The sequence below is a fragment of the Cyclopterus lumpus genome, chromosome 9 (genome assembly GCF_009769545.1).
Source record: "Cyclopterus lumpus isolate fCycLum1 chromosome 9, fCycLum1.pri, whole genome shotgun sequence".
In the NCBI taxonomy this organism is placed as follows: Eukaryota; Metazoa; Chordata; class Actinopteri; order Perciformes; family Cyclopteridae; genus Cyclopterus; species Cyclopterus lumpus.
The window spans coordinates 16,053,537-16,070,671 of NC_046974.1; the positions used below are offsets into that span (position 1 = coordinate 16,053,537).

At 41.1% G+C, this 17,135-nt stretch overlaps 1 protein-coding gene and 1 non-coding gene across 2 annotated transcripts; one reads left to right on the top strand and one right to left on the bottom strand.

The window, feature by feature from the left end:
* The first annotated feature begins 1,078 nt into the window (after positions 1-1,078).
* Positions 1,079-14,081, top strand: LOC117736392 (junction-mediating and -regulatory protein-like). The gene is made up of 10 exons (XM_034541705.1): positions 1,079-2,497; positions 5,945-6,118; positions 10,094-10,244; positions 10,812-10,981; positions 11,083-11,248; positions 11,450-11,619; positions 11,913-11,987; positions 12,081-12,176; positions 12,268-12,790; positions 12,882-14,081. Exons 1-10 carry the CDS (start codon positions 1,664-1,666, stop codon positions 13,187-13,189), a joined length of 2,667 nt encoding a protein of 888 aa, XP_034397596.1. The 5' UTR covers positions 1,079-1,663; the 3' UTR covers positions 13,190-14,081.
* On the bottom strand, positions 8,563-8,634 carry trnaq-cug. Its single transcript has one exon. It is a non-coding gene; the product is annotated as a tRNA-Gln (tRNA).
* Positions 14,082-17,135: the final 3,054 nt, after the last annotated feature.

Consider the following 17,135-nt stretch of genomic DNA (forward strand, 5'->3'; position numbering starts at 1 on the left):
AGCTACAGCAGAGCAGCAGAATGCAGAAAGGAAAGTTAGCCTACTTCAGTGACAGCTATGAATGAGAACAAATGTGTTTATTTATGTTGGCAACCTGCAGAATTTACTGGAAACAAATATAATAAGCATTGTGTTGACATACTGTATCACTAGACAAATCAAGCCACTAACCAACAAACAAGCATCCCTTGAGGAAAGATAAACCAAAGAATACACACTAATTACTTTCCATCTCGCAATTTAAGAATGCAAACACATTGCATCATAGGCCATGGTGCAATGTGGCTCATCAAAGCAGTGGCACAGGGAAATTTAACATTTGTGACCACTGAAATGTGGAAACAATGACATCTCAACTGATCTCTACCACTTGGAATTTAACCAGATGGCTTGAATACTTTACTATATAAATGCCACATTTGAGCAGCATTTAACATTACTTTCAAAATAACTTTATTTTTGTTTGTTCATCTAGTTTTGGAAAATTGTGTTTTTCGACTACATCTCGTCAATAATGCATTGACCTTCATAATGACTGGTAAAGTACTTCAGGGCCTTCAGCAGTAGAACATGTTTTATATCAGCTGAATGCACATGAGCTAAAGCCATCAAATCACTTATGCTGCAATGTCACTTGATACTTAAATCAGTCATTCACAAACTATTTTTTTACATGAAATTAACTTTGTTGCACAATTATCTTTGAAATATATATTATAATAATGTCTTTTATTAACATGATCATTTTCTGAAAGCTTCGTATGCCTGCATAGTGTTACCTATGCTGCAGCTACTCTGCAAAGCATCCCTGACTGCTGTCCCTTCGTGCCTTACTCAAATTGAGATACCAATGTTGCCTTCAAATGCTCCTCGGACACACGATTTCTGCTCTAAGAAGTATTTCGCAAGACTACACTGTATTTTACTATGAATGTAACCGCTAATACTACGGTTAAATAAATGGGTTATGATAATAACAATAATATGACGAAGGCTGGTAAAACTGTAAACAAAACGGTCACGCTAAAACCTCGCTAGGTTTTTATTCTATCTGGAAATTCCGATATTTCTTACAACACTTGAAGCCCACTATATTATTTTGCGTATGTGGGCTTCTTGGGCAAACCATGAAGAAAACATGGTGATGTTATGAGTTTAGAGACGACGTTAACCTTTCAGAAGACAGTGCGATTGGACAAATCTCATCGTCACACGTATTCATGCCTCAGCCTGTTGTATTTTAACATTGTTTGCGGGATGGTGCTTTATGATGAGAAGTCTGAGCAGAGAGACCCGGAATAACGGAGCACAGCTGACAGGGTAAACAAACGGTCGCATGTTATGTGTCAGAGTTGAGTCTCGTATGGTGGCAACACGCGAACGGTTGCAGGAGGTTGGGAGAGGCAGACATCCGAGTTTAATGCAGGTGGGCCAGAGGTGTAACATGACAGCGCACTGCTCCAAATCCATCCGCTGAAGCGAAGGAGGATAGCCCTTCAGGCAACATATCGGAGACAAGACATTGTTTGGGAAAGGCTGTTTTATCGCCGTAGCACATCACATTTAGCTGCATCCAGCTCTCACAGTGCCAGTGGTTTGTCGGCACGAGCAGTGTTGTTGTTGTTGTTGTTGTTGTTGTTGTTGTTGTTGTTCCATTGCAGACATGTCCTTTACAATGGAGGATAGTGTGGAGTCGGGATGGGTGGCCGTCCGGACAAATGCGTTTGAGGAGAGGGAAAAGCATAAATTTGTTTTCATCGTTGCCTGGAATGAAGTGGAGGGTACATTTGCCATTACATGTCACAACAGGACGGTGCAGAGGAAAAGCTTTGGTAGAGACCCGCCGGCGCAGGCGACTGGCCAGGATGGGGACAAAACAAAATGGCCCGAAAGTCCCGTCAGAGATAAAGTATCTAAGAGCCCTAGCAAAGGAGCCAATGAGGCTGAGGTTAAAGGCTGCAGCTCGAAGACCAAGTCCGTCATAACAACCAAATCAAATCCTGTCAAAATACAAGCGGTGTTTAAATCTGCAGCATCTCCCATTAGTCCCGATAACGAGGTGTTACAATCCTTAAGAGGGGACCTCTTGTCCCCCTCACTGGACAGCTTGGACCTGGAGGAACTGGACCTTCTGAGCAGGGAGGACTGCAGCTGGGCCGGACTCTTCTCCTTCCAGGACCTCCGGTCTATTCACCAGCAGCTGTGCTCGGTCAACTCGGACCTGGAGAGCTGTCTCCCGGTGTTTCCGGAGGAACCAGCCGGTATGTGGACGGTGCTGTTCGGCCCAGCCGAAGTACCGGAGACCGAGATGGATGAGCTTTGCTACAGTTTACAGTTGTACTTAGGCCACGCGCTCGATACGTGCGGATGGAAGATCCTTTCGCAGGTTCTGTTCACGGAAAACGACGACCCAGATGAGTACTACGAGAGCCTGAGCGAGCTGAGGCAGTCCGGGTACGAAGAGGCGCTCAGCCGTGCAACCAAACATCTGCAGGAGGTGAGTGTGTCTTAGTGCCCCTTCCCCCAGTATCTTCTATTCGTCTGTGGTTTGTATTTCTTTCATCATACAACACTTGTGAGTTCTCACAATCACACCGTTGCACATCTTTCTGGTGTGCTGACCAGACCAACTGGGTTGCTTGAGGCGTTGCATTAACACAATGGTTTTTATGCACCATTCATTTGAGGTATAGATAGGTATTTAATAGACATACTTAATATAATGCAATCAATTGAAAGCAAAGCAATGCAGTAAACAGAAGAGGGTGAACTATGAAACTGTGTCAAGGATCTTAACTCACACAATCAAAACCAAGTATATTTGAACCATCAATAATATATATTTCCTTTGTGTGAAATGTTAATACGATGAATAATCTTTCACTGAAATGGTATACACGTATATTATGTATTCACACATCCAGTAAATGCATATAGCATAACACATTATAAAAATGAATGGCTTTCCAAAACTGCATGGAAGTGTCATAGCCTTACTGTACATTAAACTCATTGTATTAGTTTTAATATAGGATCAGGATGTGGACCTTTATGTGGTAAGCCAAACAACACAACTTAACCTGGTATTTGTATAACTAATAATACATTCATTAGGTAGCTAAAATAGGAAATTAATTGAGGTCTGTGAGAAAAAGAGGTCACCAGAAGTTATAATATGCAACAAGGCAAACCACAATCTAACCTCAGCGTAGGAGAAACAAAAATATACAGACAAGACTTTTAACAATTGCACACAGATGACACAGCTGACAGGAATACTGCCTCCATTATTTTTTCATTCCTATGAAAGCATTATCTTGGGAATCTAACTGGCTAACCGGTGAGAGAAGGAAGAATCTGTCAAATTAGGTTGTAACTAAAGTAAGTTCTCTGAGGAATATTATACTCTCAGCATGGCTGCTGTCTGCTGCTTACACAGCTGAGAGTCAAGTGCAAAAACACACACTTTCCGTGTGCGTGTATGCACACACACACACCCACACACACACACACACACACACACACACACACACACACACACACACACACACACACACACACACACACACACTTCTTTCCTTTTATAAATTAACCTGTCGATGTAATGAGCATCTCATTCACTGCGTGGAGGACATTCACGGATGATTCCAAAAGAAAGCTCAGGGAAACGTCTGTGTCGCATTTTCCATGATAAGTCTTCATTCTTCAAGTAATTCCCCAAATATTTCTAAGTAAAAGAGAAATAAATACTGTTTAAAAACACTTTTGATAGACCTACTGTCAACATCTAGTTGTAGTGTCGTTATTATTTAGAGCATTTGGGCCTTTCTTGGTTGTTTGTATATGAAGACTCAAGTAGTACACTGTATTTACATTTTTAATGATATTGAGTCACTAACTGTAATATCAGATGTTATATATCAGATGTTGTTCTTATACTGTTAATGTGAGAACATGTCACAGAAACTGCACAAATGGACATACATTTTTTGACAAATCCATGTATCAGGAAATAATTGTCATAAATAGACATAAATAGATTTGTTATTACATAATATTTTTAATACAGCATATGTATTCAACAGCGTTCAGTATAAAAACAAGAATACATACATACTTGTGTTCAGATGTGTGTGAAAAAAGGTGGATTTGACCATCTGTGGGAGTGAATATTAGTTCTACATGCATTTTATGAATAATTATAAAATATATCTTGAAGTTATAATGTGAATAAACATTTCTGTGAAACACTTCTGTATGTGTAAAATATAATCAAACAATATCACTGCTTTGACATGACACAGTGGAGACATGATGCAGACACCCGCTCCTTTTACACATCTGCAATGGCTAGTGATTGATTAACTGCTTTTAATATAAACAGACATGTTATTGATACTCACTCGCTCGTACATTGTCCTACCAATCAATGGGGCTAGATTGATGCAGCCTTGACTTATGGAGCCAGAGAGTGCAAGAAGTCCTCTGAGATCAGGTGAGAAAGAGCATTAATGGAAGAGTTGGCATTAGCATCACATAATTACTGCTGACCAAGGCCACTCAGGCGGGCTGACCTGTTGCTCCTTGTTGCTCCTTGAAGGTTGGAGCAGGGAAAACTGGGCCTTTGCAGCTGTAGCCCCCAAACCCTTGAAGGAGTTTCTGTATGTTAAGCGAGACCCTCGACTGTCTGCTTTAAAATCCTATCTTAAAAGACATTTTAATTATCTGGCTTTTAACTCACTATGAGAGCTTCCATTCTACATTATGGTCATTAGTATTTTTATGGTTGTAGCTATGTTCTGATTGTATAGATTGTAAATCTGCTTGTATGTTAACCGTCTTCGGAGTCAAGAGACATATATATATATATATATATATATACTGTATATATGTTTCTGGCCAAGGCGTTTCCTTTTTGTTCTGATTCTGGCAGTGAAAAGAGGCCGTGAGTAACATAAACGGATCACCCACGTCATTCCACCGAGTCATTTCCACACCCACTCGCTCACAGTTAAGACACACACACACTCAAAATAAAAAGACAGAAAACCAGATGGAGGAAACTTTGCCTTACTGCCCTTTCTGAGTTAAAAAATATACAACATCAGAGCCCCAACCAGCCCAAACTAATTTGATCCGATTGCTTCAATAAATGTCCGTCACTGAATGGGATGTTCAGTTTGTTGAAAGGTGTATTCATTCTGAAGATGGAGGAAGAGCTACTGATCTTATTCATCTCCCTGACATGGCAACTGTACTGTACAGAAGCTCATTCAAACACAGCCGCAGTTTGTTGTGTCGTAGGATTGTATGCACACACAGACACGCACACACACAGACAGACTGGCCTATTGATCCTCCCTCTCCATTTGAGTTAATGGCTATTTCAGTGCTTGCTGGTAGCCTGCAGGATTGTTCAGTCCGGCAAAAATGTGTGTGTATTGATCTTATTTCCAGCAGCAGCAAGGACTCTGCTCTCTCAGCCATGGTCTGTGCTTCAAGACTGCACTCATATATACTCCTATTATTTACATTTTTTAAGTACCCTCTTACTCTCAGTGAGGTGCAAGTTTACATTCACTGCTGACTGACACTAAAGGATCTATTTAAGAATGTTCTTCTGGCTTGTGTACACTTGTGAGGGGTTGATAACAGATTTTCGATGAAGGCCAACAGATGTTGGCCTTCTGCTCAACTAAATGTCTCTGATTTGTACATAACAGACACTTGAAAGAATATACTGTACATCACATTATTAATAAAGGTGCTTCCAACTATGTTAATGTTAGTTTGTATGTTTCACATTACATTCAATATGGATAACAACGGATGCCGTAATAACAAGGTCTTACATTACTGAGATTGTAAAAGGGGCTATGCATATTTATCTGTTCTGATATCCTAAAAGTTGTTTGTTGACAATGATACAATGAACTTCCTGTAGCTGCTGGAGAAGCACAAGACCACGGACAGCATGGTGGAGCTGTTGGAGCTGTATAAGGAGGAAGATGAGGCCTATGCAGGACTGCTAGAGGCCTCCACACAGCTATACCAGTACCTGCTGCAGCCCTTCAGAGACATGAGGGAACTAGCAATGCTACGCAGACAGCAGATCAAGGTAAACATTTCTACCAGCTAAAACTCGAAGATGGTGAGGCACCTTTCTCATTTTGCATATTATGGGGGGATTTGTGTCATTAAAATAAGAGTTTTACAGCGTTTGGGACCAAATCTGTGGACCCAGTACCTTGCCAAAACTTCTTTGGCAAACACCCAAGCAACTTTTTTCAGAATTCAATTCAATTTAATTTATTTTGTGCGGCCCAAAATCACAGATTACAAATTAGCCTCACAGGGCTTTACAATCTGTACACTTAGGACACCTTGTGTCCCGGGACCTCACACCGGTTCAGGAAAAACTCCCCCCAAAGAAACCTTTAACGGGGAGGAAAGAGGTAGAAACCTTATGTAGAGCAACAGAGGAGGATCCCTCTCCCCGGATGGACAGAAGTACAATAGATATCATGTGTACAGAATAACCACATAACAGACTTACAACACATTCAATGCATAAGTGAAAAATGGTGTACACTATTGGTGACGTCCAACAAGGAGAAGATGACAGATATAACTAAAAGATTGGTGTTTTTTATAATGTTTATGGTAGGTCATGAGATGAGATGTATCTTATTGCGAAGAGAAGATGGAGGCTGATGAATGGAGGGGTGGAAAGCTCGAAATAATTATTGCAGTGCTGTTGACTCATTTATATTTAGCTCACTGACTCATAATAAACATACTTCAGTATCACAATATTATTTAACATCCATCAATAAAGAAGTATATTGACACATATATACAGCACACACACACACACACACACACACACACACACACACACTACACACACACACACACACAGACACACACACACTTATATTTGGTAACCCTAACTCTTTTTCTCGTCAGTCTACAATAACATGCTTGGCATCGCTGGAAACACTAAACTCTCCGAGTCACCTAAATGCTACTTGACTCGAAACACACAACGTCCGCTGTTAACGAGGGAACGAAGCACACTGACGAAAATCTATGTTCTTGCCGAAAGATTTCAACAAATATTGTTTTGATTACTTACAGTTCCACAGTAAAGCTTGGGCCAATGGTAAGTCACAGTGAGTCTCAGGGAGGAGTGCACATTTCTGTCAGAAAGGGTTTATTTTAACCCAAACCACAATTTTTTCTTAACCCTAACCAAGTAGGGTTGGTGCCTAATTCTAAGGGGATGTATGGGAGAAAACTCTGAAGGTAAACTTTGTCTGTGTGCAGGAGGAGTCAGCAGCCACCTTACTCAAGTTAGGCTGGCTTGCACTGTTAGTCAACAACTCCTTTATCATTCTATTCAGTCTGCTTAGACAAATCTATGAATTTGGGATTTAGAATATATACTAAGTAAGCAAGCATAACAATCCTGTATATAATGCTTCTCCATTTACTCTGGAAAAGTAATATTACTATTCTTACTTACAATTAATATTAAGCCATGGATTAATATTCCATGGCTTCTTAGCATTCAAAGGAGACTATTACTGTTACATTTTGGATAATTTTATGCGTTTTTATCCTTATCCTAGGGTTTAACATAGCCACAGCTAGTTTTAAGCTGGCACGCTGTCATTTAGCTGCTGATTGGTTATGATACATGTTTTATACTTGACCATCTCATATGTGTATGTTTGTGTGCGAGGGCTTTGTAGTTGGCCTTAAACCACAGTATCTGAAACAGTTGTGCGTTGTTGCCGTTGGGGGTTGGGTGACATCCTGTGAGCTGGAATGGAGCCCCATGGATCTCCAGTTTCCCACAGTCTCACAGAGACATGAATAAGTCATGTTGTGTGTGCCCCTTCAGGTTTACAGCAGGTGCAGGATGATGCTATACTGGTACACTGAGATCAGGAGAAATGGAAAGATGGAGGACAGAGTTAGAGGTGGGGATGAATAAAGGTTCTTAATTCTGATTATACTTGGAAGGTGAGGCACATTGTCCGTTCAAGACATGAGTGTAAGCAGGGTGTTATGTCCTTTATTAATATAAGTGAGATGTTGTTCCAAAAGAGGGAAATAATTAAATGTGTTTATAAAAACAAGTATTACGTATTAAAGTAAAGGCCAGATTGTCCCAGCCCCCCCAAAAGGTAATATTTAGGATAATTTGTGACAAATGTTTATTTACTTTTTTAAGATCCTAAATTACTTTTATTGTGAAAGGGAAATATTTTTTAAAATCCTGATACAATATCATCCTAATCTTGAGTAACTGATAAAAATAATAATTTTGCTGAGTTTGTTTCCTTTATAGGACACAGTAATAAGATGATAATCTATTTCTTAGCTTAGAATATTGTTCTATGCCAAAAATGTTGCAGCTCATATTTTTAAAGTATTTAAAAGCTAGATATAAAATGTTTACTGAAGTACATTCGGTTGGTAACAAACATTTCGTGGCATGGAAAACACATAAGAAATTGTTACGGAGAAAGACAAAGTATTTGTAAAATCATCAGGTCCTACCGAGATTTGAACTCGGATCGCTGGATTCAGAGTCCAGAGTGCTAACCATTACACCATAGAACCTCATACTCATGAACGGGAAGGGGGAAGCTTAAGTCCTAGCGCCTCTAGCCGTATGTCGTAGTAGCTGCAGTCTCGGTCTGGGTGCCGTTTCGGTGCAGCATGGCTTTCTGTAGCTGTTCATCGTCTGAAATGCCACAGTTGTGGGTTTTATTTTTCATTGTTCATTTTTGTCCCTCAAATTCGGAATTATTTTATATTGTTTCTGTTTTTAGACATTTACAGCTACTAATTGTTCTGTCCATTACACGGTGTTCATGCTGTGTAATGCGGTGCATTTATGTTTTGTTTTCTCACTGAACTGTGTCTAAATGTTTTTTAAAAAACAACTACACCGTATATAAGTATAATAAATATTTTTAGATAACACATATGATGTGATATGGGGAGTGAGAGACGAAAGATGACAAATATATGATATGATAAATATAGAATGAATTTTTGAAAGCACACTTATAAATGAGGTATAGCGTGTTTATAGAGAGTAGCATCCGCCTATAGCCAGTTTTGCAAGTTCTTCAGGTCTTAGTATTCTCCGTGTACTAAGATTTACAGTAACGCAAATCACCAGATGTAAAGCTAACAGGTCTAAAATTATGCAGACATTTTTTTAAATCAAAGGAATGAGCACTGGCAACCTGACAGCAGGACATTGCAGTGGTAAATGATACTTGTGCACTGCTGAGTAGTGCAGGGTGTGCTGAGGTGCAGGAGGTTACTTAGGGTCAGACAGGGATGCAGCTCTGTGACCTTTGCTGCTTACTTTATTTGTGCTGCATGGGTAGCTTTTGTTTCCCTCTGATTAAGTTTAGAAATTGTTATTACATCTTCCTTTAATACAACAATGTCAACAATGTCAGAAATTATTTGCAATAACAATCTTCTATGTTACATCTAAATGGTGATTATGCAAGTTGGTTGAAAATTGGTTTGTATGACAGAATGGTGTTTGCATGAGGGTTTGAATACATGGTAACGGTAGTGCATAATGTCTGCTGCATATACAGGAGTGTGGCTCCCTCTCCAGGCCTATCTTCTCTGGTGAAACCAATGTGATCCTGTTCCTCATTAATGCAGCCATTTTAGTCAGACACTCTTTCTATAGAACATGTGCAGGGGCGATTGACTGTACTGTCTTGTAAACCACCACAACACATTTGGCGGTGATATGTTCCAACCACCTCTGAATCTCAAATGACGCTGTATATCTCCTGGGTCTGGATTTTTATAAATGTGCTTCTAACTGCGAGATTGCATTGGCTGTATTGTGCCACCTCAAATGAAAGAAATTGTATACCATACACATTCACATTCATGTTTTTATATATGCATAATATCTAACACAGGGTGTACATGTGTTTAGTGTGTATAATTGATATTTGATCTTTATTTTTTCATACTCCTTCACTGAGGCCTGCTGTTCTTTGCTTTGCTGACAAAAACATGTTCATCCTCTAAACAGATTTCCATGGAGAATGACTACTTGGGCCCAAGGAGGATTGAAGCTCTAAAAAAAGAGGACTTTGACTGGCAGAAGAAAGCTCAAGAGGCAGTCCTCAACATCCAGGAGTTCACTATAAAATACTTTGAGATCACTGCCAGAACCCAGAAAGGTACAGTATGCCATCACTGTCACTGTCATTGTCAAATCTAATCACACACTGCACACACACAGTGGAAGCATTGGCCTGCTATTGACCTGTGTGAGGTTTTGAACGCCAGGGCAAATGTGATTTTGTATTAATGAGGAAGTACAGACACGCGTGGTGGGACAGGAGGAAACGAGGACAACCTATTGATCAATCAACTCTGCCAGCGGATTGTCTCTGTGCAGGGTTACTCCACAATGTGCCCCTGCTTATCTCAGGTTTTCTCGACTACTGATTGGTCCATTTATGATCAGACACTTATTAGATCAAAAATCAGGTGAGTGAGTGATTTCAAGTGAAAGAAGTTGCAATGTCCAAATGTGGCCAATAGATGTCTCCCTCTACATGACTGTAATAAACCGTCACTTTTAACTGTGTGGAAGTTTCACACAGTCACCTGGCCAATGCTTTTTGTGTGTGTGTGTGTGTGTGTGTGTGTGTGTGTGTGTGTGTGTGTGTGTGTGTGTGTGTGTGTGTGTGTGTGTGTGTGTGTGTGTGTGTGTGTGTGTGTGTGTGTGTGTGTGTGTGTAGGGGTGTATGAGCGTATGAAGGTGGACCAGCGTAAGTTTGGTAAATCTTCATGGACAGTGGCGGTGGAGCGCATGGAGAGTCTCCGCTACTCTGTTGCCAAGGAAACACTGCAGCTCCAGAGAGCCAAGGAGATCAGTCTGGAGCAGAGGAAATGCACACTTCGAGAGGAGGTGTGGCAGTAACACTCAACACACATACATGTGTCCATACAACACACATAAACACATGCACACAGTTTTTTGGGGTGAGTTTTTTTGTCCCATCCCCTCAGATGCAGAGTCTGTGTAGCAGTAAAGATGCCATGGCCCTCTTAGACCACATGGAGACACAGTACTATGAGCGCCAGCTCCAACTGTACGACATCCAGGCTGAGATACTGCAGTGTGAAGAGCTGCTCTTCACCGCTCAACTAGACAGCATTCGCAGACAGATGTCAGGTATTTTAGCTGAATTCACAAGCTACTTGTTGCTTACGGGATAAGCTTCTTGACATGCATTATTTCATATTCAGAGTCCTGACAAGACTAAATTTAACAAACAAGTTTGTCTGAATGAATACTTTATGGCTAGTGTCTGTCAAACACATGAGAGACCCGTACCTTTGTATCCACACAAGTCTTTCTATTTATGTGTTTCAGAATTTCAAGATGAGGTGGTGTACTATGACACCTTTGAAAGTGCAGATGACATAAAAGAGGACAATGCTGCAGAGAGAGAAGAGCTGCGCAGACTTCAGGTCAGCGCTCGTCAGCTGGAGGCGAGAAGAGGGCGCATCACTGCCAAGCGCTCCTATCTGAGGAACAAAAAGGTGTGTACACCTTATTCACATTCACACGTTCCTGAAGTGTATCCACTTCTACATACTTTGAGTGAATACTATTGAAAATGTGGAATGGAGTGTATACTTTTGTTTGATTGGGCTTCTTATCTGAGCAGAAGTGACCCTTGATGAGTTGTCCTGATGAGCTCTTCTGCTACAATATATCACAAAAAACATTTAGCACCAAGAAATAGCAAAACATATGCATTTGAATTGATAGTATGTATGATGCTGTGTAGATCAGTGTATTGTATTGTCTTTTTCCTCCCACCTTTCTGCAGGAGATCTGTGTATCCAACCATATTCAGAAACAGCGGACACGGCAAACCATCCACAAGGACTCTATATCCCACCAGGTCTTACATGTAGAAGCTTTTTTTTAATATAACAATATGACCACTGTAAAGCATTGTCAGTAACATTGTCCTCTAAACCTCTACATGTGTCAGCTGAAATATGAAGACGAGGAAGACGATGACAAAAAGAATCGCAGAGCTAGTCAGGAGAGGCAGAGAACTCTAGACAGACTACGCACTTTCAAGCAGGTATGTGCCCTCCTATTAATGTGAATATCTCAACACTTTACATTTTCTTTCTCATCGATCAACTTCTCTGTCTCGCTGTGTCTTTATCTAGCGGTACCCAGGTCAGGTGATTCTGAAGTCCATTCGACTACGTGTGGCCCACACCAGAAGAAGAGAGCGTGGAAGGAGCATGGAAATCAGTAGTGTGAGTGAGAGGGAGGAGCATGTGGACTGTGTGCAGGCGCAGGGCCACCTGCTGTGTCTCAGTACCAGTGTGCAGACGGACCCCAGCTCCACACTCACCACTCAGCCCGTCACAGTCCTCACAGCATCCCTTCCTCCTGTGCCTGTGCCCAGTCCTGCAGACTCCTCCTGCTCTCCCTGTTCCTTGTCCTCACTACTGGCATCTCAGATATACCCTCCTCCTCCACCTCCACCTCTCCTGCCAATTAAGGAAGAGCTTTTGCCCTCAGGGAGCCCAGCCCGGCATGGGCAGAAGGTTGAGGGGAAAAAATCAGCAGATGAAGTCTCCCCTCTTGGTCCATTTATCCCTCGATTCTTTGACAGCAGCCAACTGTTGAATGCCCGGATAAAGCTGAGGAAGACTCCAGAGTTTGATTCCCACAGCAGAAGAGGTACTGGAACCATTTATTACCATAGGCTCTTAGATTGACATGTTACAGTAGCCCATCACAGTGTATCTCCCTCTTCTCTCCCTGTATGCAGTGAGCTCGCCCATGGACGAGGTGCTAGCCTCCCTGAAGAGAGGCTGCTTTCAACTGAAGAAGGTCGACCAGCAGCCTCTGCCTCCTTCCACGGATGACGATGAATGCAATAGCATCCTGGCTCAGATCCGAAAGGGGGTCCAACTGAGGCATGTCCCCAAGAAGGAAATAAAGGACAAAGGAGAACTCCCGGTCTCCACCGACCCTCTGACCCGGAGCATCTATGAGGCGCTGCGCCGCATAAAGGAAGCCTCACCAGATTCCGACTCAGACGACGACGGGCTAGCCGCCCATGACTGGGAAAGCTAGGGTTCAACTCTCAGAACCAACAACTAATGCATACACAGATGCCTGCACCCTCTGGCACTGCACACACTGTACTGTAATGTACTGTAAAGTGCTGCGTTGTACTGTACTTGCACACACACAGCCCAGTCCCACATAGTGACTATGCCATTGCCCGAGTCATACTGAATATCACTAATTCACCAATGGCTCCAAAGGTCTATGGTCGACCTGTTCATTTGTTTTTTACACTGCATTCACCATCATGAAGGACATCAGTCGTGTTTTTATTTATACTGTATGTTTCTGTGGTTTTATTCCTATATTCAGATTGTGTTGTTGAAGCTCTGCACTGGCATGTTGTGGCTATTAACATTCAGAAACAGCACATAACACATTTACAACTGACAGTTATTTGTGAAACTGAAAACCTCATGCAAAAATCTATTTGTGCTGAGTGTGAGATATGTGATTCATTTCCCACTAAAACACAAGAGTGAGACTATAACCCAAATATGTAACGGGTATGGTTAATAATTTGGGGTCATGTGGGAGATTGAAAATGAAATAAAAGATAATTTTGAGATTTAAAACCATTACACAACCACCTCTGCTGAAGCTCTGTTCTATTTTTACTCAACCAGTGTAACTGAACCACACTGTATGCTGCACAGCTGGTTTTGTCCAGTCAAAAGTGGGTGTGTTAGTGTCCAACAGGACAACTGCTTGTCTAATCTGACACTGCACAAAGACTGTAAATCCTTTAGTCCGTCACGCCACACTTGTGCCCCTCCTCCCTATCGTCTTCTTGCGACCTTCACCACCCCTAACTCTCACCATCCTTCTGGGTGACGGAAAATATATCAACCCATCTGTTCGACCGCAACATATGGCCAGGCTGGTGGGAGATATGGAGAGTCACAGTAGGTTCATCATTTGGTGGTGAAACTAACAACATCTTTTAGCAGAAGCTTGCCACCTAGAGTGGGAGAGGATTGGATAGATGGAAGGGTCACCTGCAGAGGTGCATAGTTCTTTAGCAGGGTGGAGGTCATGGTTAATGTCAGCCATCTTGGTAAAGTGTGGGCACACTTGGTTGGTGATTCCCGAACTTTGTATGTGGGAGAGTCACGGAGGAGCTGTGAAACTGTTCACTCTCGTTTGAATGATGGATGGTTTGTGGGAGGCTAGATTCTCTCAGCGCTGTAGGGAGTCACTGTGGGATGAGGAGCAGGCGGTTGTGATGGATGTGGTTCCTCCTGCCATCTTATTCACTTTCTCTCCTCTCCTCTATTGTATCTTTGCTAATTTCTTTCACAACACTCAGTGGGCAGAAGCACACGGTAGGAGGTATGTTACTCACAGTAAAACATGTTCATGCACACATGGACTCACACATTGAACTCACAGCCAACACGTGCAGAAACGTTTTAGTGGCAAAGTGAGTCTTCATCTTTTGAGACATTATTTCAGCACTTTCATGGTACATAGTACAAACTCTGAATCTGTACAGTAATAACTTCACTGGTGAAACATTATAACTGCTGTAGATGAGTCAGTTTAAAAGCACTGAGCATGTGAAACTGGACCTACAGAGGTGTGATGGAAGGACAGTATGAGCGGGGATGCTTAGCAGCAGAGGAATTCAGGCTAACAGACATGTTAACGTCTCAAAAGGTTTGATGCAAAGATTTGTGCTCTCTCTTCTTCGTGTTGAGAGCCGTTCACGTTTTAATCACGAACGGGCACTAATGTAGAAAGAACAGGCATGGAAGTATACGTCACATTTATTCAGCTTGAAAATAGCTCAGTGCTAAAGAGTTTATTGTTTGCCTGGCAGACCAAACCTGAGGCACCTTTAAATGTCTCCTGTCACTGTCAGCACTATGTTCGTCCATGGTGTCCTCATCATAGCACGAGTCAGAGATCTCACCCTGACCTCACCCGAAACCAGACATTACCGGACTTGATGGCCATATAACTGATGAAGGGGAGAGTTTCCCAAAAGATGTTACGGTTTACGTAGGTTTATTAAGCAATGACCAACAAAGTGCTCAACATTTTGGGAAACTGGGCTCAGAAGAACACCTTTTCAATGAATCAACTATCTATAACCTGACTGACCTTAGAAACACATACGTTTTACACTGATCTTTATCTTTAAATAACCTTAACACATGCATTGCATTCCACTGCTTTGTTTGAATCCTGTTTTTTCTCCAAAGCATTTCCAGGCAAACCTTTTTGTGATGTGTGTTCTTCTGAGCATTTCCTATGTATACCTGTTGTCCACACAGGCAGACTGTATGACCCGCTGTGAAATATCAATATAGAGAAGTACAAGAAAAGGGATGAAACCGGTTGATGGGTGATAATGAGTTCAGATTGATTGCCTAAAACATTGAACTTATTAATTGCTGCAGCTGTTTTTACACAGTAGAGTATAAACATACTGTTCCAATAATACCATTTTGCCTTTAGTCCTGCCACTTTCATTTGTTTAAACCTTTTTTAATTTTTATTTACAACCTTGAATAAAACCATGTGAAGCAAATTTTGAGATTGTCTGTTTCACTGTTGAATAATTTAGTTAATGTGTTTCTTAAAAAACAAAGAACAAAAGCAATTTGCACACACTGAATTCAGCTGTCTCTGTATTTGTATATAAAACATAGCATTTCTCAGTTCACAAAGGTGTGTTCTCAGCCTGCTAGGGCCATCTTTGTTGGAAATCAACAAAGGATTTAGTTTGGCTGAAGCACCGACAGGTGTGTCTCCTGATCGTTATTCACCAGCATTTGGCAAATCCTTTCACCTGTAAACACACACGTCTTACCAATCTACGAACATCATAAGCCTGAGGTACCTCTTTAATATCATGAGTTCAAAATTACTTTAAATAGTCAAAAATATTGCCAGTCTTCTCATACCTCTAAATACAATAATAATACCTACATTTAAATACCATAAGTTACAAAACAGGAGAATGAAAAGCTTCTTATCCACTACTGTACAAAGGCATTCATTAACAATAGCATTAATATCAGGGTATTCCATCGCTGTCATTCGACTGTCAAAGTTAAACCAGAAAAAAATAAAAATGGGTAACTTCCTTTACATGGTTCTTATTCCAGTGTATTAACCTGTGTAACTAACTACAATATTTGTAATGAAATAATTATGCTGTGCTAGTATTAAATGCAAATCTCTTGATATATAATGTAGTTACAACAGTGTAATAACTTAGTGCAAACATTGAAAGGTAGAATAAGCAGAATTTCATGTGAGGCTATCGCTTTTTAGAAATGTAAAGTTTTTAAAGAAAGAGATTTTAAGATGCAGTTTTGGGATTTAACCTGTACATGAGCTGCTTTAGAAGTGTATGTTTTGGTACAGAACGTTTAACACTATGTGTATACATTGTGTTGTTACGCATTTTAAATATATACTAAAAAGGTTTTCATTGTTCACCTACAGAATAGATACTCTATAATAACTATGCAATACTTTTCCATTGGTTAATACACAACAATAAGCCACTGCAGGGCGTTACTGTATTTGAGTTATCCATCCATTCATTTACAATGTCATGAGTAGAAAGTTATCTTATACAGTTCTATAATTATATTATCACTGTTATATCCTGTGTAAAAAAAGAATAGAAACTGAGTACAGTTCTATATTCACCCGTGAAGAGTGAAAATATGTGGCCAGTTTCACTGAGGGTGGAGATTTACTAACACGTAGATGACACTCTATAAGCCCTTCACTAAGCACTACTTCAACCAGACAGGGCTGCCACACAGGTTCGCGGTCAACAGTAGTTAACTTTCTGTCGGAGGGGGGGAGGGTGGGTGGGGGGGGGGGGGGGGGGGGGGATCAGCTGAGTTGCATCTGACCTATCTGCATGTGTCCACTGAGTAGAGTACCTGATAGAGTAATATAGAGGTGTTTTATAGAGCCTGTCTGG

Bases quoted from the DNA above. Each gene is read 5' to 3' on its own strand.
- LOC117736392 (XM_034541705.1), top strand. From the start codon at position 1,664: ATGTCCTTTACAATGGAGGATAGTGTGGAGTCGGGATGGGTGGCCGTC. The intron at 2,498-5,944 runs GTGAGTGTGTCT...AACTTCCTGTAG, and splicing joins CAACCAAACATCTGCAGGAG to CTGCTGGAGAAGCACAAGAC. The intron at 11,620-11,912 runs GTGTGTACACCT...ACCTTTCTGCAG, and splicing joins CCTATCTGAGGAACAAAAAG to GAGATCTGTGTATCCAACCA.